This window comes from Rattus norvegicus, chromosome 3 (assembly GCF_036323735.1).
Source record: "Rattus norvegicus strain BN/NHsdMcwi chromosome 3, GRCr8, whole genome shotgun sequence".
NCBI classification, from domain to species: Eukaryota; Metazoa; Chordata; class Mammalia; order Rodentia; family Muridae; genus Rattus; species Rattus norvegicus.
This window is the reverse complement of record NC_086021.1, coordinates 34938029-34963168: the sequence shown is the minus strand read 5'-3', so window position 1 is coordinate 34963168 and position 25140 is coordinate 34938029. Positions and strand designations below refer to the sequence as shown.

At 53.5% G+C, this 25140-nt stretch overlaps 1 protein-coding gene across 1 annotated transcript in view; it reads right to left on the bottom strand.

The window, feature by feature from the left end:
- Ncs1 (neuronal calcium sensor 1) overlaps positions 1-25140 on the bottom strand; it is a 45606-nt gene that overhangs the window by 3386 nt on the left and 17080 nt on the right. Inside the window, exons 2-7 of the mRNA NM_024366.2 lie at positions 15714-15738; positions 8123-8261; positions 6727-6805; positions 4898-4986; positions 4447-4524; positions 1741-1857 (exon numbers count right to left, since the gene is read on the bottom strand). Of these exons, the coding sequence (NP_077342.1) occupies positions 1759-1857; positions 4447-4524; positions 4898-4986; positions 6727-6805; positions 8123-8261; positions 15714-15738 (509 nt within the window). The 3' untranslated portion in view covers positions 1741-1758. The remainder of the gene's footprint in view (positions 1-1740; positions 1858-4446; positions 4525-4897; positions 4987-6726; positions 6806-8122; positions 8262-15713; positions 15739-25140) is intronic.

Here is a 25140-nt window from a genome sequence, read left to right as displayed (position 1 = left end):
TCAGCCTCTGTGATCTGCAAACCTTTCTGATTTGCAGTTACTCTTGCTATACCTCAAACACTATCCATTTTTACTGACAAGTTTGTTGTTGTTTCAAAATATGATTTTATACTGTTGCCCAGGCTGGACTGAAACTCTCAAGTAGCCCAGGCTGGCCTGAAACTCCCAAGTAGCCCAGGCTAGCCTTAAATTGGAATGAGGCTAACCCTCATCCCTCAGCCTCTTGAATGCTGAGATTGTAGGTGTGAGACTACACACCCACCAGGAAGCTCTGACTGAAATGTAACTCCTCAAAGATGGTGAACACGGCATCCCATCTGCTTGCTGGAGAGCCGTAAATCTAGAGCCCATCAAGACATTCAAATTCATTTCATCATGATGGATTTTTTAAAAAGTCATCGGTAACCTCTGAAGGATGTCAGGAAAACAGTTAATTCAGGGCTTGAGAGATGGCTTATATGGCAAAGTTCCTGTCAAGCAATCGTGAGGCCCCGTCGGGTTTGACCCCGAGCACCCATGTGAGAGAGAGAGCTGAGCTTGGCAGCATGTGGGCATCGAGGCACATGGATGGTGCAGGCTGGCCAGCCAGCCTAGCCTGAGCAATGAGCTCCAGGCTCAGTGAGGAATGTGGATCTCAGAGGAAGGCACCTGATGCTAGTCCACGGCCACGCACAAACATGCGGGCATGCACACAAACCAACTCATTTCAGAAGGTGAGAAAGAAGCAAGTGTGGCTGTTAAAACCTGGTTATCAAGGTCAGCAAATCACAGTCAGATTCAGGTTCCCCACAGCGTGGGCTCAGGGAAGGCGGCAGGGCGCACACAGCAGGTTGTCCTCTGGCCTCCATGCTCATGGCATGAGCAGACACACAGTAAACAAATAAGTGTAATATTTTTAAAATGAGCCAGGTGGTGGCCCACACCTTCAATCCCAGCACTCAGGAGGCGGAGGCAGGTGGAGCTCTGAGTTCAAGGCCAGCCTGATCTACATGAGATCCGGGACACCTAGGGCTAGGCAGAAAAACCCTGTCTTAAGGGAAAAAAATTAAATAAATAATAATTTTGGCCACTGTGACTATGTCTAGGTCATATGGGCTAGGAAGTAAACTTTTAATTTATCACATTTATTTTTAATGAAGTTCTCTTTGTATGCATCAATTCTAATGTCTTGTCGATATGAAAGTGTGTCTGTGTAAAGTAATGTTGATAAAGGGGCTGGAGAGATGGCTCAGTGGCTCAGAGTGCTGGCTGCTCTTACGGAGGGTGCAGGTTCAGTTCCCCGTACTCACACTGGTGGCTCACAGTGGACCCTACCTCCAGCTCCAGTAGATCTCATGCAAATTCTGGCTCCTGAAGGTGTATGCACGCATGCGCATGTACACACACACACACACACACACACACACACACACACACACACACACACGTTTTAAGTGATGTTAATGGGAAGCTTCAAAATGGAGCTCAGACCTTTGAACTGAAGAAGGGCCAGGACATCCTCCCCTTAGCCATCTGGCCCCAACTACCTAGTCTTCAATCTGTCCTCAGCCCAGAAAAACTTATTCTCAAACTAACCAGAGGCTGGATTGGGTCTTATAAAAACGTTAAAACGCCACAGAGTTGTGCTTGACTTGAAGACCCGCAGGAGTCCTGAAGACACAGAGAATACGCTGCCGGTCCTGTGGGTGGGTAGTTCCCCACCCCCACCCCCAGCCCTGCCTTGGGACCCGTCCAACTCACCACAGCTCTGGGCCTGGACTATACCAGCCCGTCGTAGAGGGACAGCGCCTGCACAATGGAGGGGTCGGCCTTGGAGCCTTCCTGGAACTCCTGAAGAGTTAGCTTCCCATCAGCGTTCTGTGAACGAGAGAGGTAAGTGGCTGACGGTGGCCATCCGCCTTCGGGGACAGCCTGCCCACAGCTGGTCTCAACGGAACTTCCTGAGTCTAACTGGATCTTCAGAGGAACCGAGCAGGCAGCATCAGACACCTGGCACTCCTGACACGTCTCTCAGTTCCCCCACCTGGGGACCAGGGAGAGACAATGACAGGTCTGGGGAATGAATATACCACACGTGTCAACTTAGAGACACCGGTAATTCCAGGCTTTCCATCAGCCAAAGTGCCTGTACCTACTCATCTCTCACTCCGTAGCTGGGCTCAGTGCGGCTGGCCTATGCTCTCAGCTACGTGGGAGGTTGAAGCAGGAGGCTCGTGACTTCAAGCCTTGGGCTATATGGTGAGTTCAAGGCCAAAGTGGACAACTTACAGACCTGGCAACATACAGAAGGAGCTGGAGACCGCAGGGGTTAGGGAGTGGCATCTCAGTGGTGCTTGTTGAGATCTTATCTCAATTCCTAGTTTTAAAAAAAAAAAATCCAATACCAGGGGCAGAGGTTTACCATACAGGTGTGAGGACCTAGGTTTGATCCCCAGTAACCACATCAAAATGCCAGGAGCAGTGGCACAGAGCTGTAACCTCGGGGAAGGTAGAGACAGGGTGAGCCTTGTGGCTCACTGGCTGGCCAGCCTTGCCAAATCAGTGAGTCCCAAGTCCCAGTGAGAGACCCCGGTGAGTGAACTTCTGGGGGAGGGTACCCAAGGTTGACTCCTGGCCTAGTCATACATGTGCACGCATGCACGCATGCACACAGGTCATAGAGTGGTCAGCCCTTAGGCTTAATGCTCCAGTGTTTCCCTGGGGTCTCTTCTGAAAACCAGGTCACATCAAGCCCCAGGAGTCCCCGGATGGAACCAAGCTAGTACCTGGGCCTCAGGCACCATTCATATACTTCCAGCACCAGGGAAAGTGACACAGGTGTCGCCCACCTGGCAAGGCCAGTCCTGTGATGGCCAAGAGCCTATATGTGTGATGCCCCTTGCTCCCCCTAACACCTCAAGTCTTCAGGTCACCCTACAAAGGAGGAAGCAGCTGCATCAATCCCCTGTAGTCCAACAAGGGAACTGGCTTAGGGTTACAACTGAGGGACCCCACTACCGTAGGGCAAGGGGTGCCTAACAGGTTCATGGCCTTAGCAAAATCAGTCTGAGTCCCACTACGAGAGGGCTGGTGCTTTCTGCACTCCTGAAAGTTTTCTGAGGATAGCAGAAGCCCTGCTCCTCCCAAGTGTTAATCTCCTTTCCTAATGAAGAGCTCAGAGCTCTCAGGGCAAGCCTGGTACCATGCAGCAGTTGGTAGGAAGCCTGGTGATTTGTATTCTCCTAGAGGCTGGAGAGGCTGTCCCTTCACCTCACTGTTTCAAATTTCCATGTAAATCAAAGTTATTTTAGTTTGGGGGGGAAGTTTTAGATTGGGGGTACACCTCAAGTAGGGCTCAGGCGTTGTATGTGTACAAAGCCCTGTGCAACCCTCAGCAACACCAGAAAAGCAGAGGAGGGCCTTCAGAGAGTCAAAGGAACCGTAGAGTTCTGCAGAAACAAGAAAGGGGGTCCGGGCAGGTGGCCTGGCATGCACAGTGTGAGCTGGGCAAGCATGAAGACTTGAGTGTGACTCCCAGCACCCACCCTGAAGCCAGGCATGGTGGTGCGTGCCTGTAACTCCGGCCAAGGCTGAGGCAGGAGGATCGCTGGGGCTCACTGGCCAGCCAGTCTAGCTCAGTCAGTGAGCTCCAGGTTCAGTGAGAAATTCTGTGAGCAACAGAAGACGCTTGGTGTCATCCTGACTGATAGACAGACTGATATGCGCCCCCGCACACGTGCACACAAACACACACACACTCTCTCTCTCTCTCTCTCTCTCACACACACACACACACACACACACACACACACACCAGTACACGTGTGCATACAACAAAGACACATACATACACGAGAAAGAGGTTTTTCAACCCAGGGTCTGTGGCTAAAATGCAGTGGGTCTGTGGACACAGATGAGGGGGCAGACAGTTCCCAGAACCTCAGATGACTATCAGAACCTGTGGCACCCAGGACCTGCTCACACAGCCACTACCTGGATCAAAGCGTCAACTTACGCAACAAACATGCCCGCCGTGTTTGCGCAGTGCTAGCGATGAAACCAGGACCTTGCACGTTGTAGGCCTCCACCACTGAGCCATATCTCAAAACTCCAGCACAGACTCCCTTTAAAGCATGCCTCAGAATCCAGCCCCACCCCTGCCGTCGCCCGAAATAACAACCTGCTTCTTGGCCACTGAAAGGATCACTTTTACACACTTAGGGCCATTATTGTGAGAAGCCTGGGTTTTGTAGAATGTCAAAACAGTCTAGGATTAAAAAAAAAAAAAAAAAAAAATGAAGGCCAAGGGCCCTGGCTAATTGCAAGGAACATCCTAGAAGGTCCCTGGGAAACTCACCGAAAACCCTGAATGGCTACTGGCTGCAAGCCAAGTTGACTGGCCTGAGCCAGTCCCAAGGATCAGTGGCAAAGCCTGGCCAGGCCCAGGCTCCCCATGCCCCACCTCACCTTATCCATCATGGCGAAGATCCGGTCCACCCTCTTCTCTGGTGTGTTCTCTTCTTCTGGGAGCTCCACGGTGTTCCCCTGTCAAGGTCGCACACACCAGGCTGGGCCCGTGCAGCAGCCTGGGGCTCGTGGCTAAGGAAGCCCCTGCCCAGCCACCAGGCCACTAGGTCGGCACTTTGACCTTTGAACTCATAACTAAAGCCTTGCCTTAATATCCTGGGCTGGTGGCAATGAGGATCATGTCTCTCTCCCATTCTCCAGTCCTAGAACTTCAAAGGGACGTCTGGAGCTAACACCCACCTAGTCCCTGCCTGACCAGCAAGTGAGGATGCCCATGGCTACTGGCTACTCAGCCAGCAATGTTTGGTCGGCCTGGATTGCCCTGAGACGGGGGAATGATTCTGCAGGCCATTGGCGGCCTTCCCGCCACCCCTTCCCTCCTGGGACTCACCACCATCTGGTAAATGGCATCCACTATGTCCAGCATCTCGTTTCTGGTGATGTAGCCGTCGTTATCCAAGTCATAAAGCTTGAAGGCCCCTGTGGTCAAGCAGCCAGGTGGGGGTCACCCTGGGCCGGGGCAACAGTAGCTCCTCCCCTCCCCCTCCCTGTGACCCTATGCAAAGTCCAAGGTCAGACCTTTCTGCCAAACATCAGGCCAACATACTGATAGGAGAGCACATTCCTACACCAGTGTAACCAGAGCAGAGATAAACCAGCTATGGCAGGGTGGCTCACACCTTTAATCCCAGCACCCAGGAGGCAGAGGCAGGCCGATCTCTGAGTCTGAGGGCAGCCTGGTCTACCGAGTGAGTTCTAGGACAGCCAGGGCTACACAGAGAGAGCCTGTCTTGAAAAACAAAAGAAGATAAACTACACACAAAATCAGGAATCTTATGCAGAGGCCCACATCCCTAATCGGCGCATTCAGGAGGCAGAGACAGGAAAATGGTGGGTTCAAGAACATCCCAGGCCACACAGTACACTCTAGACCAGCCTGGACTATATAGCGAGAACTTGAAAAAAACCAAGGATGAGGCTGTCGTTCAATAGCAGAGGACGTGCCCAGCACGGGCAAGGTCCTGAGTTCTGTCTCCAACATGGCAAAAAATAATAATAATAATTTTGTAAATATGTAGGTACTGGTCTACAGGGACTGAGGTCGTGGTGTGTGTGAGGACGGTGAGTCCCCAGAGGTTGGGAGACCCTGGAGGAGACAGCCAGGTCTTTGAACTGGGTCACGAGATTGGCCTCAGAGCCCTCCTGAATCCCAGACACCAAGGCTCTGCCTCCCCTGACTCTCATCTTCAGGCCCCTCCTCACAGTGGGCAAAAGGAGGAACTAAAGGCATGCACGGGTGTGTGTGAGGAAAGCCCTCTTCTGTTTCTAGCACAGACGCCATTGTGGATGGGGAAAGCACCCACCAAGCAGGGCATGCCACACAAATGCCCCTCTTCTAGAAAATTCCCTGCTACTCCCGTGTGACAGCCGAGGACCCCCCCAGGACACTCATGTCCTTGACTAAGTGGCTCTTCCCAGCCTTCCAGATGCAGCCTTCACATAGAGTCCTGGCCTGGAGCCCGCTCCTGCTGCAGCAATGCCTCCCTGGGCTCACCAGGCTCTCAGTCAGTTCCTCCTCTAGCCGCTCAGCCAGCTCCTCCTCCTCCCTGCCTCCCCCACAGCATTAGGGAATTTAGGAACCTGTCACTGTGACAGACCGACAGCCACTACTACATCAAGCACTCATCCACCTTAGCCCCAGGTAGACCCTCAATTCCCACCCGGTACCAGGGTAGCACCTTCACCTAATGTTTGTTGATTGAGTAAACGAGGGATATCAATATGGCTGAAGATCTGGGCCCAGCAGGATCTGGATCCTGTGACCCACAACCCACAGGATCTGCCATCTCAGTACCATATCTGCCTGAATGTTATTCTTGGTCCCACCCACACCCCAGACCCTGCAGTCTGCCCCACCGATGTGACTGTGAACTTTGCCTCACAAAATCCAAATTACTCCCTATGGGACCTTAATCCGTCCCAGAAGGGCAGGGTGTCCTCTTGCTCTGGCCCTGCACAGATGGCCTGGCCTGCTTCCTTGGCCACATTGGGCCCACCTGCCCAGGGCCCACTGCCCAGGCCTCTGGGAATGCCCTGACCTCCCAGAGCAGGACACCATCTGTGGTCACCGCTGCAGGTGTCTAGCGCCTCCTCCTGGCAAGGGCTGGGGCTGCAACCTTCTAGCCTGGTTGGGGGTGTGGCGGGGGACAGGAAACTTACACCTCAACTTCTCATCCAGGGTCCCCCTTGAGGTCACCGATAGAGCCTGGATGAATTCGGAGAACTCGATCCTGCCATCCTGAGGGAGACAAAGGCTTCGGTCAGCAACAGACCTCGTGATGGGCAGTGACAGACAAAGGACATCGATGGCTGACGGACAAAGGACAGGAGGGAAGGAATGAGGGGCAAGGAGAGGGGAGGAGGGGAGACAAAGCTGGAAGAGGGATAGGAGGCAGCAGAGACCGAGACGCTGATGCCTGCTACACTAGTAAGCACTGAAAACTCATGCTCACTGGTGCTCGGTCAAAGAGCCAGGCACAAAACTCTAAGCCTCAGTTTCCTCATCTGTACAATGGGGGTACTGAAAGAAACCACACCACAGGAAATGGTGGCCAAGACTGTAATTCCAGCATTTGGAAGGCAGAGGCAGTAAGATGGGTTCAAGGCCAGCATCAACTCCATAGAGAATCCAAGTACAGCCTGGGCGGCCTGGCTAGTTTTTGTTTGTTTGTTTGCTTGTTTTTGACTACTTGACACAAGCTAGAGTCTCTGCGAAGAGGGAACCTCACTCAACTAAGAAAATGCTCCCTCCTGGGTTCGGTCCCCAGCTCCGAAAAAAAAAAAAAAAAAAAAAAAAAAAGAACCAAAAGAAAATGCTCCCTCTAGATTGGCCTGTGGGGTATTCTCGTAATTAATGATCAGTGTGAGTGGGCCACCCCGGGGCTGGTGGTCCAGAGGTGTGTAAGAAAGCCAGCCAAGCAAGCCACAAAGAGCGGCCTGGTAAGCCACACTCCTCCGTCGCCTCTGCTTCAGCTCCTGCCTCCAGGTTCCTGCCTTGCCTTACGGACTGTGGTTGGGAGACAGGAGCTGAGTCGAACCCTCCTCCCCAGGCTGCTTTTTGTCACAATGCTTATACAGCAGCAGAAACCTAACGAAGACACTGGGTTAAATAAGACCCCCTTCTCAAAAAAAATCAAAACGGAAACGCCAACCCCACAGATGGCTGTCTGCTTATCCCAACCCCACACCTAGCGTTCGTCACACTGTGAACCCCAGTTCCAACTCCTGATCTTCCTACCCCTAGAGGACTCTGCTTTTTGTTTGTATCCATGAGAAAACTCTCGGATATGTGCCTTCATACACGTATGCAGCTCTCTGTGTATTGCATGTGCAAGCCAGTGTATTTATGCACATGAACATGGAGCACTGAGGTGTGTATGCACATGTCGGTCTGGATCTGTGCTGGTGTGTGCCGGTGTCACACCTCTGTGTGCCATCATGCCCACGTGCATACGTGCGCCCGGCCCTGAGTGGGGAACTGTGCAGCGGGGGAGGGGCTGGGACGCAGCCGCTGGAGGAGCTCGTACCGGGCCAGACCCAGCAACCTGCAGCTCACCTTGTTCTCGTCGAAGACGTTGAAAACAAACGTGGCGAACTTGGTGGGGTCTCCAAATGGGAAGAACTGTTTGTAGATCTTCTGGAAGCCAGCGGCGTCCAGCTGCCCACTGGGGCAGTCCTTAATGAAACCCTTGTACCTGCAGATGGCAGAGCACGTAGCAGAGAATGTCACCCACCAGGGGCTTCTGCCAGTGAGACCCAGGAAAGCCATGAACCCCTCCCTCGTCCAAGACAAGGGCCCCACGACACTGATAACAGTGTCCCGTGGTCTGATGAACATGGAGTGAGATGTCACAGGCATGGGATTAATGCCTCTGCCGTTCATTGGTTGTGTGATCCTGGGCAAATCACTCCAGCACTCACATGATCCTCAGAGGCAGCACAGGGATTTGCCTGGACATAAAACTCCTGGCCTCCCTGTCTGACACTCCTCACAGAGCAGTTAAAATGACTCCCACCAATGATGCCCACGAAGCCTCACTCCTGGCTGTATAGTGCCCCGACAAGGACTGGCATCTGGCACCTGTACCATCCCTGCCCCATCCCTTCTCTAAGGGAGCAGAACAAACACCCACTGGGACCACACACAGGGCTCAGAAGACCCTTTGTACTTACTCTGGTTGGATGTGTCCACCCTTGCCCTAGTACCCAGCATGAGACCCTCCCAATACCCAGGCGACTTGAGAGGCCAAGCCACAGTCTAACGCAGCCATCCACCAGCACTGCCAACCTAAGCAAACGCCTTCACCTCTCAGAAAGCTCACGTATGAACCACGATGATCACCACGCCAATCTGGCTAGACTTGGGTGACATGATGAGTGTCACCCTGGGGGCCTGATATCTAAAACTCCACCATATACACTCTCCAATATCGAGCAATGCTACAAAGCCATGTAAAAGAGTCCCTAGTGTGACCATCAGCACACGTGTGGCTTTAAGTCAGTGCCTGTGTGCACTGGAGGCCTCTCCGTCCCTCAGGTGGGGCAGGCTCTCTTCTGAGGACCATTCCTCCCACGATGGACAGCCAGAGCAACTGGCCTCAATCAGCAGAGCATCCAGACCAGGGACTTTGTTACCTTTATTGAACTAGTCTTATGGGCAAGGTACTGAGAAAGCCCATTTTCAAGACAGAGAAACTGAGGCTGCAAGAGAGGAAGTTACTAACAAGGTCATTCAGTCCACCCTGATGCTATAAAGGGGAGGGAAGGTGAATCTGGGTCACTGACTTTCCTATGGTCTCCTCACTACCCACCAGAAGGTTCCATTTGTCTACCATCCTCAGAGTAGAGATTCTGGGAGTCAGGAGCTAGGAGCCTTCTGTGATACTGTGCCTCCCCCACCCACAGAGCTAGTCCCAGTGCCATGAGGTAGGACAGTGATCCCATTTTACAAATGAAGCCACAGCTGCCAGCCTCAGCTCTCTGCTGCTGTGCCCTTTGCTGACCATTCTCTTTTCAGCAGCTTATTTTCTCACATCAACACAGCACAAAACTTCTCCAGATCCACGGAGGTCCCCGCATTCTGTTCTGGAAAAGTCTCAAAGGGCCTACTTGCCCTGGCAACCCTGGGGAGTGTGGGGGGCACTGTGGACCCTGTTACAGGCCACACACCAGAATGAAGCGGAGTCAGGCTGTGAGGGACCGGACACTGGACCTGAGCCTCCTTCCTTGATGGTATCGCCAGCTTCCTTCCTGGGGCCAGGGTGCAGAGTTTTAGGTTGGCTCCTGACTGCCAGACCCAAAGCCAGAACTCCAGAATCCACAGGATTCTGCCTACTTCCGCCCTCCCCTCCCTCCTCCTTCCTTCTCCATTCTTTCTCTACCACTGCCTGCTGCTCAAAGGCCGGTGACAGTTACTCAAAATCAACAAAATAACAAAAGCCAGCTATGGCTGTGCCTGCCTTTAAACCCGGGAGGCGGAGAAGCGGTTCTCTGAGAGTTTGAGGCCAGCCTATATATGGTGAGTTCCAGGTCAGTCAGGACTACACGGTGAGACCCTGTCTCAAAATAACCAAAAATGAAGAAAAGGGAGAAGAGACTCCTGAAGCCCTGCAGGAGGCCCAGAGGAGCCGGCTCCCGAGTGGGAGAGACTCCCCGCACTGCACCAGCAGAAGTCATTGGCACTGACATCAGGGGCTGGTGGCAGGGTGCCAGTCTCTATTGAGAATCCAGCTACCCCTACAGAGGCTGTCACTGAACCCCACCCCATCAATAGGAGGCTGGAGAACCCCACCACCGCCAAAGAGATGCTGGAAGCCAGGAGTTCCAGCCCGCACAGAAGGCCCCATCATGTATTCTCCACAGCCCCTTGATGTTTAGTATCCCCTGAGGTCTGTAAGCTCTGTGGCCTTACTCACCCTGACCTGTCGCCTGCCATCAGCCTGTCTAACCCTACTAGGGTAAGAGTCCTGACCCACCCTTAGCCAAAACCTCCATGACAGGCAGCCTTTAAGGTAACTCTCCCACTCATTCAGGCCTGCTTACAAATCCTGGCTGACCTGAGCTTCACAGCCTATACAAAGTATCTAACTGGAAGTGTCTGCCTGGAAAGGTGAATGAGCCACTGGGTGGGGCTGAGAGTGAGAGCCTCGTTGCCCGGGTCTGAGCCCCATTGACCTAGAGAATCCGTGGACAAGACTAGCAAGCTGTGGACAGAACCACCAAGCTCCATGCACAAGCGTAGCATGCCAACGGTGTGTGTGAGGCTCTGGTGTCCAGGGAGGGAGAGATAGTAGTCCAGGGTAACCCAGGCTGTTAGCAGAAGCAGAGCCCCTACTATTCAGCCTCCCCACCTCCCAGCCTCTTCTCTGGGAGGAGATGCAGGCTGCGCCACCCCCATGTCAGCGCCCGGGAAAGCAATTATACTCAAACATTATATAACCCCACTATTCGTCCTCCTAAAGTGGAGGAGGGGACCTGCCCTGACTAGAATGGTGAGGGAGAAGACTGGGGTTCTGTAGCAAACTGGTACCTCAGGTAACTGGCATGGTCAATGTTTCAGGAAGGGAGTCTCAATGCCAAGAGGACAAGAGGACCTGGGGGCCTAGCACACAGGCCCGCCTCACTCAGAGAAGACAGGAGTGAGCGTGGGGTTGGGGGAGGGGGGGTGTTATCACCGTCTCACACACACACACACACACACACACACACACACACACACACACACACACACACCTGCCTATAGGGAGCGTGTGGAGGCCAGAGGCCAGTGTCAGGCATCTTCCCCAATTGTTGGCTTCCTGATATTTTGAGACAGGGCCCTTCACTGAATCCTAGGTCCCTCACTAGCCAACTAGGTAGCCAGCAAGCCCCAGAGTCCTCTGCCTCTGAGATAACACCCCACCTCAGACATACATTGCTGCACCCTGGGTATTTTTTTAAAGATGTATTTATTCTTGTTTTATGATGAGTGTTTCTGCTTGCCTGGACCCCAGGAAAGGCTGCACCCGCTGAGGGCTAAATCCAAGGCTTGTCCCTGAGCTCTGCAGGATCGATTTTGCCAAATGATCCAACCAAGCGTGTATATATACAAGGTATGCCCCTGACGTTGAGAAAAACCAGAGGACATCACATATTTCCCAGGAATGAGTTGTTTGCCACTGTGTGAGCACTTGGAACCGAACCCTGGTCTTCTGCAAAAGCAAGGAGTGCTCATAACCACTCCACCAGACCTCAAGCCTGCTCCTAGCTTTCTACGTGGATTCTGGGAAGCTGAGCTCTGGTTCTTACTCTGCTGAGTGAGCTGTTCCCCGAATCTCAGCTTCAGTTTTTCTTAAGCAGGGGTCTGGCTTCTCATGCAAACCTGGCTTGACCCTGCTACCTTCTACCCAAGCCTAGTATGCAAAATCCAGGACAGGAGTGTTCCAGCCATGTGACACTCTGCTTGGGATGTGGCCAGTCTGTTTTGGGGACCAGCTCTTAGGGGTGGAGGTGAGAATGTGAAAAGACGCCCCAGAGGTGATAACTGCATCCTTAAGTCTGGGGCAGGGAACCTGTCACCTCACAAAATCCTAAGCGCTGTGACTGTCACATGAGTCACTCCCAATGGGGTGTGCGTATGCAGCAGAGGCAAGGGACGAACGCAAGGGGGAATGCCATGACGGAGAGATCCCAGCAAGGCCACTTAGGCTTGGTTTCCCATCTCCCACATAGCCTAGCCAGCTAAGATATCTGGAGAAACTTGTCCTTGGAAAACTGTCCCCATCCCCTCATGCCATCATAATTTTTTTTTCTTTTTCTTTTTTTCGGAGCTGGGGACCGAACCCAGGGCCTTGCACTTGCTAGGCAAGCGCTCTACCGCTGAGCTAAACCCCCAACCCCTCATGCCACCATAATTAAGGCAGCATCTGCTTCCCAGGGAACAGAATCTGGATGGTACGTAGCTAAATGGGTAGATATGGTGCGGACACCTCTGCCACAGCTGGGAGAGGAGCAGGGAGGGGTGCAGCTTCAAGGGGTGCACGGAGGCCGCCTAAGGGGATTGTTCCTTTTGTCATCTCTTCAAAAGCCTCCCTGCCTGGGCCCACCCCTACCTCCCCACAGCTCCCTAGAGGAGGAGGGTCTCTCCTCCCTTTTCCTTCCCCTGGCTTCATGGGCCCCTCACAGCAAGAAGCCAGCATACATGAGCCAGTAATCATTGGAGCATGAAGGAGAAACAAGCAAGATCCAAACTACGACCTCTGCCATGGCACGCACAAACACACACTCACAAAGCTGTACGACCTAGAGTGCCTTCACTTCTCCAAGCCGATCTCTTTAACTGTAAGACGAGGCTACTTCTAGAATTCAGGACTCCCTGAAGGGCGCTCAGTGTTAGGATAGCACCTGTCCACAGAAGCCCTGGGGACACGAGGGTACCTGCAGCCATGTGGGGCGGTCCAGCTGGCCCTGCCGAGATGCTTGCAGATAGCCCTCCTGGGCCCACCCTACAGTACAGGGGAGAGAACAGCCACAATCCACGATCCTACCGCCTTCCACCTCACTCCCTCCTTTCTCCTCCGCATACTTGGATTTGAGCAACTGGGACACCATTTTGCTTTCATTCAGCTTGATGTCCCTGTCACCGTCAAGGCACTGCAAACTTGAGCCCCTGTGGTATTCCTCAACCAACCCCTGTTGTGCTTCTGACCACCCACAAGGATGAGGCCAGCTCTGTGGACACTGGGTTGGATCTAAGATTAGAGAACCTGGGACACAGGAAGGCATCCCCCGCACCCAGTGTCCTTGCAACCCAGGCCCTGAGTTCTAGTCTTGGTTCCTCTAGCACTATCTGTGTGGCAGGCATAGCATCACTTGGGAACCCTGAACAACAAACAGTGTTAGATGTGTGCACTAAAGGTTTCAAGAGACCAGAACATCTGGCTCCAGGTCCAGCTCCCCTGACATTGGCTGAGGGATGGGATGCAGGGAGACAGTGACCACAATGGAGGGATCCCCGAGTTTGAGGCTAGTAAGAACAGGAAAAAGATGTGAACGAGACCTGGGCATTGGCAGGACAGGCGTGGGAGGTCCACAGTTTAACCTCTAACCCGGCAGGATCTTAGAGAAAGTCCCAAGCCATAAAAGGAGTTTTCGGTTATCCAGTGATAACCAATGGGCTCGTCTTGTGTGGTAACAGTTCTATAACGGCCCACAACACTAGAGACTGATCAGAGCGCCACAATGTGTGACCCACTGCTGCCTGCACATAGTAGGTGCTTCCCGCAGGGGCAAGCCTAAATCAAGCAAAAGTCAGGAAGCTCCCCGGGAAGGAGGCAAACTGGAGGAAACCCAGCTTCAGGAGAGCTCAGCAGGGCTGGACCAGCAAGGGAACTCATAAGCACAAGCATAGCCTACCATCTGCAGTGTTTGCACCAGAGAGCCCAGGGGCTGCCCATAGGAGGCAGGGAGGTGTCCACGCAGGAAAAAAAGCTAGGGAGACAGCATTGGGGTAGGACAAAGGAAGCAGGCAGACCTAGAAATGAACTGTTCCTAAAGGAAGTGGCTACATACGAAATAACCAGAGATGGATCAGCCCCGCCCCTCCTGGGTCAGCTTCTCTCCACACCTGCACTCCCTTGCCAAGGCCTGCAGGCTCATGGTTCTGGCTCTGCCCACCTAGGCAGATCTTCAGTGGGAGCCAGCCCAGTCAGCAGAGCCACGGGTCTGCCCTTTCTGCAGCATGGAATCTGCTGTGCAAGTTTAGGAGTAGCCCTGGAGGATCTGGGCTCTGTTCCCCTCAACATAAAGGTCCCCAAGTTCATCTCCTTTCTCCTCCTGGGGTTGGCCTTACAGTGAGAGCCTCTCCCATCTGCTTCATATTGCTCGGTGGCACACACTACCTGCTCTCTTCCCTCAGGGCCCAGAGCAGGCATTACTAGTTCATCACAGATCTCACTAATTCCTCACTGCTACATTTTCTGTTTGCTCTGTGACATACCTCTTCAGAATCTTTCTCAACACAGAATTTCAGAAAGATTGGAGCTGCCCACCTTCATCTCATATTTATTCTCTCTCTCTCTCTCTTTCTCCCCCAACCCCCGCTCCCTGCCCCAAGGTTTCTTTATAGCCCTGGCTATCCTGGAACTCGCTCTGTAGACCAGGCTGGCATCGAACTTAGAGATCAGCCTGCCTCTGCCTTCCTGAGTGCTGGGATTAAAGACATCATCACTGAACCAGATTCATTTAGGATTTAAATGAGGCAAATTAGTCCAAAGTGGAGACGAGACGTCACACGGCCCGGCGTGGCTTAGTGATGAAGTCAGTGTACACAGCCAGGTATCTCCCGACTTGTGTCTCATCTTCAGTCAGCCCACTGGATCCTTTTGGCTTTGTTTTCCGTGATTTTGCCTGCTTGTATATCTGTGTATCATATGTGCACCTGGTGCCCAGAAGAGCATGTTGGAACTGAAGTTACAGACAACGGTGAGCCAACATGTGGGTGCTGGGATTCTAACCCAAGTCCCCTGGAAGGGCAGTCAGTGCTCTTAACCTTGAGCCATCTCTCCAGCCTCCAGCTGGAGTCTTAATGAATGCCACAAAGTGGGGCTGGGTAGACGGCACAGTCAGTAAGGTAGACATGAAAACCTGAGTTCGGATTCCCAGCACCCCTGTGAAAAGCTCAATGTGGTAGCATGCATTTACAATCCCAGCACTGGAGATATTGAGGAAGCAGAGACGGGGCTCTCTGGAGCAATCTGGACAGCCAGCCTAGTCAAGTTGGAGAGCCCTTAGGTAGCAGTGAGGGACCTTGTCTCAAAAAACAAGTTGGCCAGGTGGTGGCAGTACATGCCTTTTCCTCTCAGAACTTGGGAGGGAGAGGCAGGTGGATCTCTGTGAGTCCTAGGCCAGCCTGGGCTACAGAGAGTTTCAGGCCAGCCTAGGCTACATGGTAAGATTCTGTCTCAAACAACCAGAGAAATGGCCGCAGAGATTGCTCAGCAGTTAGAAGTACTTACTGCTCTTGTCGAGGAGCAGGGCTTGATCCCCAACACCCACAGCCTACTCATAGAACAGGGGATATTGATCTGTCCCGCAGCCACACCCACCCGAAGCCACGCCCACTGCAGCAGCCATGCCCGCCCCAGCACACAGGCGCTTCCTCTACTCACCACTGCTGTACTTCCTTTTCAGTGACTGCAAGAGAAGAGAAGAGAAGACCAGAGGTTAGATAGCAGTCCCAGGACACAGCCATTGCAGAGGTGGGGCTCCCTCCTACCGCCTTCCCCACGGCAGTCTGCCCCACATGACAGTCAGCCAACTCTGAATAAGGACATACACCCCTAGTAAACAGGGAACGATAGGAGAAGACAGGGCCCTTCCCCAGGGCCCACTGCCTGCTGCTGCTATGAAGGGGCACCTCCAAAACACCTTCAGAAACCTGGGTTCCCTGCTCAGAAAGTAACTTAAGGTATATTCATTCAGCCAGGTATGGTGACCACGAGCCTTAATCCCAGAACTTGGGAGGCAGAGTCAGGCAGACCTCTGTGAGCTCCAAGCCAGGCTGATCTACGTCTTTTCTCAGCTCTCAGTTCCAGGACGGGAGGGTCAGAGTGGGTGCTGCTTCCAGGCCTGGGATGGGCAAGGACTCTCTTGAGGACCAACTCTCTGGGAGCCAGACCTCCTCACTGCCCTACCGACAGCCCTCTCAGTGGCTGTCCAGGTCTTTACTCTCAAGATATGACCAGATATGGCAGCTGAAAGGATCCTCACGTAGGGCTGATGCTCATGCCAAACCCAAACTGACAAGTCTACCGAACCGTAGAGTGAATGGGTTTTTTTTTCTTTTCTTTTCTTTTCTTCAAAGTATTGAATCGAAAGTTTGAGCTGAAACCAAACCACGCTTTCCAACACATCGCCAAATGCAAACAACAAACCTTCGAGGCCAGGCACTCGCCTTTAGTCCCAGCAATGGGGAGGCAAAGGCAGGGGGATCTCTGTGAATTTAAGCTCAGACTACAGGTCTACAGAGTGAGACCCTGTCTCGAAAACAAAACAAACTAACAAACAAACAAACAAACAAACAAACAAACAAAAAAACCTTCAAGACCACAAGCTCTCTGCCTGGGTGACCATGAGAGGGATTGCTGGGCTCTCTGTGCCTCAGTTTCTCCAAACAGTACCTGTCTGGGAACTCTGTCCTAACAGATGCACGGAGCCCTGGCTCCTCATTGTGGCCCTCAGAGGAGCTCAGCATGGTGACAGTGAGTGAACGGGTATGTGATGCTCCTTGTCAGGCAGCAGGTGAGAAAGGAGCTGGGACACCTCCCCGGGGAAGGGGAGGAAACGTGGCAGACTCAGGGAGACCCCGCTACAACAAGTGTTCCAAACAAACTCAAACGTAACATCTGCTAGGCCCCATATGTGCTGTGACTCAGCCATAGCCCCCAGCAGTCCCCAGAGAGCAATCTCTAGCCTGGCTCCAGGTGGGTGAGCATAGTGAGGCGAGACCTGGATGCAGCAGTTGGGGCTTCGGACCTGAAGTCTTGGAACCTAGGGTCAGAAGCCTGGGTGGGCTGGTGGCCTTCCTGCCTCCTCACCTGCACACTTCCCAGCAGCCCGTGTGGATCCTGCAGAATGGTTTACCCGGAGCAGTCACCTAATAGAGTGGGATCCCGCCTCTGCAAGGCCAGAGCAGGCAGTGCAGCTACATTTCCAAGAGCAGATTCTGGCAGAGGTTACAAAGTAGCAGGTGAAGCCAGGGGATGCAGAGGGGAGGAGACTGAGAGACAACCCAGCTGTTGCTCTAATTCCTTTTCTGTTGCTGTTATAAAATGCTGACCAAAAGCAAGCAATCCGGGGAGGAAAGGGTTTGTTTCATCACACAGCGTACAGTCCATCAAAGAGGGAAGTCAGGGCAGAAACTCAGGCAGGAACTGAAGCAGAGACCACAGAGGAATGCTGCTCACTGGCTTGCTCTCCAAGGTTTCTCTGCTTGCTTTCTTATGCCACTCAGGACCATCTGCTCAGGGGCGGTGCCACCCACCACTCGTCAATCAAGAAAATGTCTGTAGATTTGCTCACAGGCCAACCTGTTGAGTTATTTCATCAACTGTTCCCTCTTCCCAGATAACTCTAGTTCATACCAAGCCAACAAAAACCAGCCCCCCACCCCCACCTCATGCCAGACTGCACTGAACTGCCCTGGACCTGCCACCCCCGTGATCTCTGGGTGGAGATGGCAGGAAGTGGAGACAAGGGTGACCGGCCTCTGAGGACCAGACCTGAACACCTGAACTCGAGGCCAGGTCCAAGGTTAATGGGCTGGGTGTGCCTCGGAAGACTGCTTCTCCTCTTTGGCTCTAGTGTCCTCATCTATAAGCAGGTTTGCTGTCCTCTGCCTGTACAAGAATCCCATCGGTAGGTGGGACAGCCCCTCCCATCTTCCCAAGGAGGAAACTAAGGTTCAGACAAGCCTACTCAGGTGCTGTAAGGTTACCAGAGGTCACTGTCCCAAGAGCTGGATGATGCCTCCCTCCCAGGCCCAGAATGGAATGCTTCTTCTAACCATGAGGAGACGAGCTATCTGACTTTGTGTGACCTTAGTGAGGAGCGACTTGTGGACCACTGATGACGGGAGGAAGAGGCAAAGGCTTGAATGGCAGGGTCACCGGTGACCTCAGCTAAGTCTTAGGAGGCCGGAGAAATATTCCTGGGGAATCCTGATGTCTTAGCTTCCCACCTACAATCTTCCAAAGTCCGCCCAGGACCTCTCCTTTCAGCCTCTGGTCTGCCTTACCCACTCTCAGTCCAGAGCTTCAGGTCTACTGTTCTCTCAGCAGAATTGTCCCTAACACAGGACCGGGGAAGAACAGCAGGCAGCTAAGCCTCTGAGATGTAAAATGAGATTGAAGAAAAAAGTCCTATCCAGTTAAAGCAGCTACCTCAGCTTTATCAGACATTTGAAGTCACCAAGTGTCCCCAGCCTCTGAGATTTCTAGAGATCCCAACTCTTCACCTCCTAGAAACTCAGATGATCCTGGAGGGTGGCAGTCAGGGTCCCACCTACCCAACCCTTCTGCCAGCTAGGGTGCTTGGACAGAGGCTAGGCAGGCCTGTGCCACCACAAGTCAGAGGTGTGTACAGCCTGTACATCTTAAAGCTTAGCAACAAAGAGGCACATGTTACACACCGGCAAGGGCGTCCCTGTATCAGCCTCTCCTGTGCTCCCCTTTGAGGAAGTGCCCTGACAGCTATCTCAAGATTCACTGAGGGGGCTGGAGAGATGGCTCAGAGGTTAAGAGCACCAACTGCTCTTCCAGAGGTCCTGAGTTCAATTCCCAGCAACCACATGGTGGCTCACAACCATCTGTAATGGGATCTGATGCCCTCTTCTGGTGTGTCTGAAGACAGCTTCAGTGTGCTCACATATATGAAATAAATAAATCTTTTTTAAAAAAAAAGATTTGTTTTTACTTTCATTAGGGGAGGAGCTCTGGTGTCGGGTCAGAAGGGGATGTCAAGTCCTCTGAAACTGGAGTTACAGGTGATCATGAGCCACCACGTGGGTGCCAGGAATTGAATGAGGACCTCAGGAAGAGCAGCCAGGGCTTTAACTGCTGAGCCGCCTGTCTGGCCCTTGACTTCCAGCGTCGTTGTCCCAGTCGTTCCTGCTGGATTCTCTAGCTGGCCCCAGCTGTAAGCAACATTGTCCACAGCACCCCTAAATGTGCTCTAGTGGTTCAGTTCCCCAACCACGCACAGCAGAAGGCAATGACGAAGATGAAGGCTCATTGATTACCTTTGCTCGGGGTCACGGGGTCTTGAGAAATAGATCAGCTATTAAGAGTTCTTACAAAGGACCTAGCTTCGTTCCCAGCACCCACATCGCAGTTCACAACTGCCTCTATCTCGTTCCGTGGGACCTGACGCCGTCTCCTGACCCCCCCAAGGCCTGGCTCTAATCAAGAAGCATAACTGGACTAATCCGGAATGTGAGGTGATACTAGACCATCAGTTCTACAGCTCGAACCAGCCACAGCCACGGAAGCCCAAACACACCAGAGGAAGATGCTGACAAAGAGGCTAAAAAGAAGAGTCAGTTAAGAAGGGAAGAGGAGGAGAGAGGAGAGGAGAGAGAAGCCGTGGCGAGACAACATGGAAGCTGACTATAGATTCCACCCTGAACCTTTACAGGTTGTTACAAATGCTCTCGAGGGATGGATGTGTATAGGGCTTTGTATGTTTAGGTGGGCAATTATATCTTTTTTTTTTTCTTGGAGCTGGGGACCGAACCCAGGGCCTTGCGCTTCCTAGGCAAGCGCTCTACCACTGAGCTAAATCCCCAACCCCTGGGCAATTATATCTTATCAATTGGATCAAAGGTTTAAAAAAAGAGTCAGTTAAGCTCGTAACCCTCGTACACAGACTGGGGTGGGGGTCAGGGGGTCAGGGGTCAGGAGGGATCTCGGGGGTGGGGGGAGGTGCTGAAATCCCTGTGAGGCACTGGGGGAGCCGGGTGGTAAAGAGATGCTGTGGGACCTCTGTCAGGATTCAAGGGTAGCAGCTGGATTGACTATCATGCCCCTGTCCTGGGAACTGTGCCCAAGAACTTGGGGGCGAAGGCTGTGATGCTGTTGAGTAAAACTGAGGGGGAGGCTGGTTGGGGTGGGGCAGGGGGCAGGGGGCAGGGGAGGAGCCCACAGCCTCAGCCAAGCCTCCCCTGCAGTGCTACACTCACAACCTGAAGGGAAAGAATCACGGTCTGTGTGTCCTCCACAGCGCGGGGGACCAGGAGGCAGCCTGGGGTCCTACGCTCATGGAATCAGATCACCACAGAAACCTGGGAAGAGCAATCTAGGGGTGCAGATCTGCCTCAGCCTTGGGACCAGACACAAAGGGAGCTTCTCAGTATACAGCTCCCAACTCCGTCCCATCCCCCTTCTAACCCTCCGCCTCCAACCAACTGTGAAATTAACAGGCCATCTCCTCGGGCTCCCCTCCATGCATCTCTGCTCCAGGCTTATCTCGCAGGCTTCCTGTACAGAGCTCAGGGTTCAAGCTCCAGGCTCAAGACTGAGGCTCAGGGATCAAGGCTCAGGATTTAGGCTCAGCTTTCCAGACTGAAACTGGAAGCTGAGGATAAATATCAGTGATGTCATTCAGGTAGGCCCCCAGTGCCCTGCCGTCACCCCAAGTCAATGAACCTACTCAAGCTTCCTGAGTGTCCTATGCCCCGGGCACTGAATGACCTGTGTCCATCTTCCTGACCCTTGACCTTCTCTTTCCCTAGTAACACCCCAACACACGGCCAGTCAGAGATCTGCCCAAGTGGGTACAGAGTGGAGAGGGCAAGGGAGTGTGAGGAAAGACCCCGGTGTCAGCCAGGTCAACAATGCAGGCCAAGGCCTCCTGCCCTTTTCAGTGCTGACATCATGCCAAACGCAAGCTTGTGTCTCTGAGCCTCGCTCTGTGCATCTGTCTAACAGGAAAAGCAGTTTCACAGGAATGTTGCAGGGAAAATGCACTTAGCTTAGTACCTGCAGGACCCAATAGAGACCCGTTCTCGTTCTCTCCCCAGCTGGGCACCCCAGGACCTCCACAGCCCAGCTACGGGACAGGGGCTAGAACTCCCTAATGTGTGTTTTGTGTGAGCATGTCTGGTTTTGGCTGACTCTTTCTCCAGCACGGTCCTGTGGCTGAACCTGTAAGCCTCACCTGTAAGCCTCACTGAGAGCAAGGCTTGCAATGGACACCAGGTGTGTGGTATCCTGGGAGGTGTGGCACCTCTTGGTCAAGACCCTGTTGGGGTCACATGCAGGTTACTTTACCCTGCACCCCAGAATCCTCATTTTTTTTTCTTTTTTTCGGAGCTGGGGACCGAACCCAGGGCCTTGTGCTTGCTAGGCAAGCGCTCTACCACTGAGCTAAATCCCCAACCCCAGAATCCTCATTTCTAATATCAAATATGAACTCTCAGCATAAGGAACCTCCTGGGAAGAGGTTCCTTAGAATCCCGAACTCAGGGGGGCTGGAGCACAGAGCCACAGGAAGAGGGTGCTTGGCTCCCATTGTCCCTCTGTGGCCATGCTGAGAACTGCAGAGGGAGAGAAAAGCCCAGCCCCCTGGCCACTGCCACCCCTCAGGCCTGCTGACCTCTCTCGTGCCCCTGCCTGAGTAGAGATGCCCATGCTACCCAGTGCCTCCTCCCACCGCCAGCAGCAGCGACTGAAGCTCCTTCAGGCACCGCCTCCTCTCCTCGAAGCTCTTGTCTGCCAAGAGTGAACACAGGAGCCTATCCCAGGAGCCCAGGATAAACGTTGAGTCTGATTTTCATTTCCCTAAAGCAAAATACCTCTCTCCTGATTGAAGCTCAGCTCAAACATGGTGGGAACAGAACGCCAGAGCTGGCAGCCCCCACGGATGGGGAGGTATCTGTCTACTGCGGCAGGAAGGACAGAAGACAGACTGCTGGTCTCCGTGTGACCAATCCAGATCCCACTTCAGTCTCCAGACACAAGGACTACCCTCTGGGTTACCCACACTTGTCCACTACATTAGCAAGGGGGTCTTGGGAGAATCACACAAGAGAGAGAAAACAAGGCCTTTGGGGCCTTCAGACACCTGGCAATCCCTTTGATCCTGATGCCTTTGGTCACCAAATAGTCCTCCCTCCAGAAGGACAGCAGGCCTTCCTGTGCCCAAGGAAGTGCCGTAGCACTTTCCAAATGCCCTCAAAGTGGCCTATCAGCGCCCCACACCCCTCCCCCCAACCAGCCTTGCTCCATCTCTCTCTCTCCTATTCACTGGTCTGGCAGCTGGGAACACCCCTGCCATGGTCACAGTTCTCTGGTTTTCTCTTAGATCTCAGGGATAAAGCTCAAAGTTCTCCACAGCCTGCCCCTCCCTTACCCCCATTCTGAGTCAGTTCTACACGGTAGAGAAAATTCCTAGCCTTAAGGTTCTCTCAGCATGGAGGTCTCCCCTCAACCCTCCTCGAGGTGGCTGTCCCCATTAGGAAAACTAACTTGACACAAAACTAGGGTCATGGGGAAGAGGGAACCTCAGTTAAGAAAACGCTACGGACAACTCTGTGGGACGTTTTCTTGATTCACAATGGAGGTGGGAGAGCCCAGTGGGCAGGGTGGTCCTGGGCTGTATAGGAAGGGCAGGCTGAGCGAGCCACAAGGAGCAAGCCAGTAAGCAGCACCCCTCCGTGGCCTCTAGAGCAGCAGCTCCTGGGTTCCTGCCCCGTGTGAATTCTTGCGCTACAGATAAATAGATGTGAGCTCTAAGGCAAAATAAACCCTTTCCTCTGCGGGTGGTTTTCCCTGTTTATCACAGCGACAGAAAACAAACTAGAACTATGGGAATGGCAGAGCTTCCTCAGAGAAAGGGGACACACTTGATCTATCCTGCTGCACTCAGCTCAACCTGCCCCCTTCCACCTTATGACAGTGCCCCCATTCCTCCAAGGAGCTGTGTGTCCCAGCAGGGACAGCAAGGTAGCCTCCCTGAGAAATCAGTCACCCCATCCTGTCTGGGCCTCATTTTCCCATTCTGAAAGTGAGGCAACTTGGGCAAGAGAGGGTTAAAATCCATGCAACTCTCCCTCCTAGTGAAGCTCTCCAGTGCTTTCCAGCTCCCTGAGCTTCATGGAGACAGGGGTGGCATAATCTTAGCCCTGGTGCTCCCCTCTGACCCCAGGGAAAGATCCCAGAGCCCTGCCACGAGATGACCAACCCTGGCAAGTAACCCTGGTCCAGTAAAAGCATTTCCCAGGCAAAGCAAGCAGGCAGAGTGGCAGCTCCACGAGCTGAGAGGAGCAGGGGGCCAGCATGGGGACGGGAAGATGGCAGAGCTCTGGTGTGTAGGGACCTTGCCCCGTTCTAAGCTACAGCACTTGGAATCACTGGCTCCGAGCAGACAGAGATAACATGACAGCACACGCAGAGGGCCTGGCAGCCAGCCAGCAATGCTACTGTGATTACTACCCAACGCCTCTGCCAGAGAGAGAGAAGCAGAGCTCCTGGCCTGCCCGTTCCTCTTTCCCAAAAGAGGCCAGAGACTGACTCTGCCTAGACATATGCCGACCCACCCAGAATCCCTGGGCCCTCCCTCATCGTGACACAAAACAGGACTCCTGGATCAGTCCCCTTCAGGTCCCTCCTGGAGTGGGGCGGCAACAGCCCAGCCTCGAGCTGGCAGTCTCTATTTCTACCCATGTTCACCGTGCCAGCCCAGCTGGGCGGCTCTGGGCTGGGCACACCACAAGTCAACAAGAAAGACATACAGGCCCTGCCTACCTCCCCCACACCGCACCTTCTGTGCAACAGCCCTCCCCTCCCCCGTCTCTGCCCACAGAGATGCTACTGCAACTGGTGGAGACTGCTCTTCGGATTGTCCACACACTAGGCCGTCGACCCAGTCCGCATCTGGCTTCCACATGGGCAGGAGTCACAGACTGCGGCTGTGCTCAGTCGTGACAAAGCCATCTCGCTTGGCAAGAATCTCATGCCATATTTAAGTCCAAAAGGCTAAGCAGACTCGAATCCCCCTAGTCTGGCTTTTCTGCTGCTCACACCCAAACCCCTAGCTCTTTCCCCCGCACATCCCCGCTGCCTGGTTGCCTTATGTGGCGAGTGGGTTAACACAAGGGCCCCTCCACAGATGTGAGTACAGGTCTAGGGCACCTGAAGGCCGGACTGGACCAGCTTTGCCCTGACTTCTTAGGCATACCCCTAAGCTCGCAGCACCAGAACCCATTCTCCCACCAACGGCCTTGGTGCAGATAGGGGCATGTCTACTGGTCATTATAAGACCCCAGTCAGTGTACTTGCATGCCACTCCGAGCCTTGCTTCCTCTTGGCATGGGGCAGCTGACAGAGGCCGATGGGAAAATACACGTGGCAGACAGCCCAGCACTGGACACAGGGACACTGCTGTCATTATACTGGCGACAAGTGGTGGTGTCAGAATAAAGCACTGGGGCTCTCGTTGCCTTCTGGGTGTGTGGTAGGAGTTGCAGCTGGCAGGGCCAGGCCCCGGTGTTAGCACACACCGACATGGACAGCTTCCTGCTGCTACCGTGGAGAGGAGCCAGGCCCTCAGAGGAGCACAGATGCCAGGCTGCTCAGAGCCATTCAGATCTCAAGTTCAATTCCATTTCCTTCCCAGTCCCTCGGACCCTCCTGAGTCCCCCAGCTGTTTCCATTGGCAGAGCCCAGGGACTGCACCACGCCCTGTGGTGAGAGAATTCTCTGCCAGTCCATTGTAAGAAAAAAAAAAAAAAAAACAAAAAACTCCTGCGGCTCCAAGGAGGTGACAGCATGCCACCCGAATCACACAGCCAGTGGCAGGACAAAGGAAATCAGGGGCCCAGCCCACCTGTGTCCTCAGCCAGGTTCAGCAGCCTCAGCCTGGGGTGGTCACACCCACGGAGAGGGCTTGTGAGCTCCCTCCCCACCCCCGCTGGGGAAAGCATCTTCTAGGCACCAGCTGTATGGCGAGTATAGAGTGACTGTCCAGAAGGGCACAGGGGGCACTTGCTGTCAGCACAGCCTTTCTCAGAAGAACCAGGCTTTGCCTTGCTGTGGGACG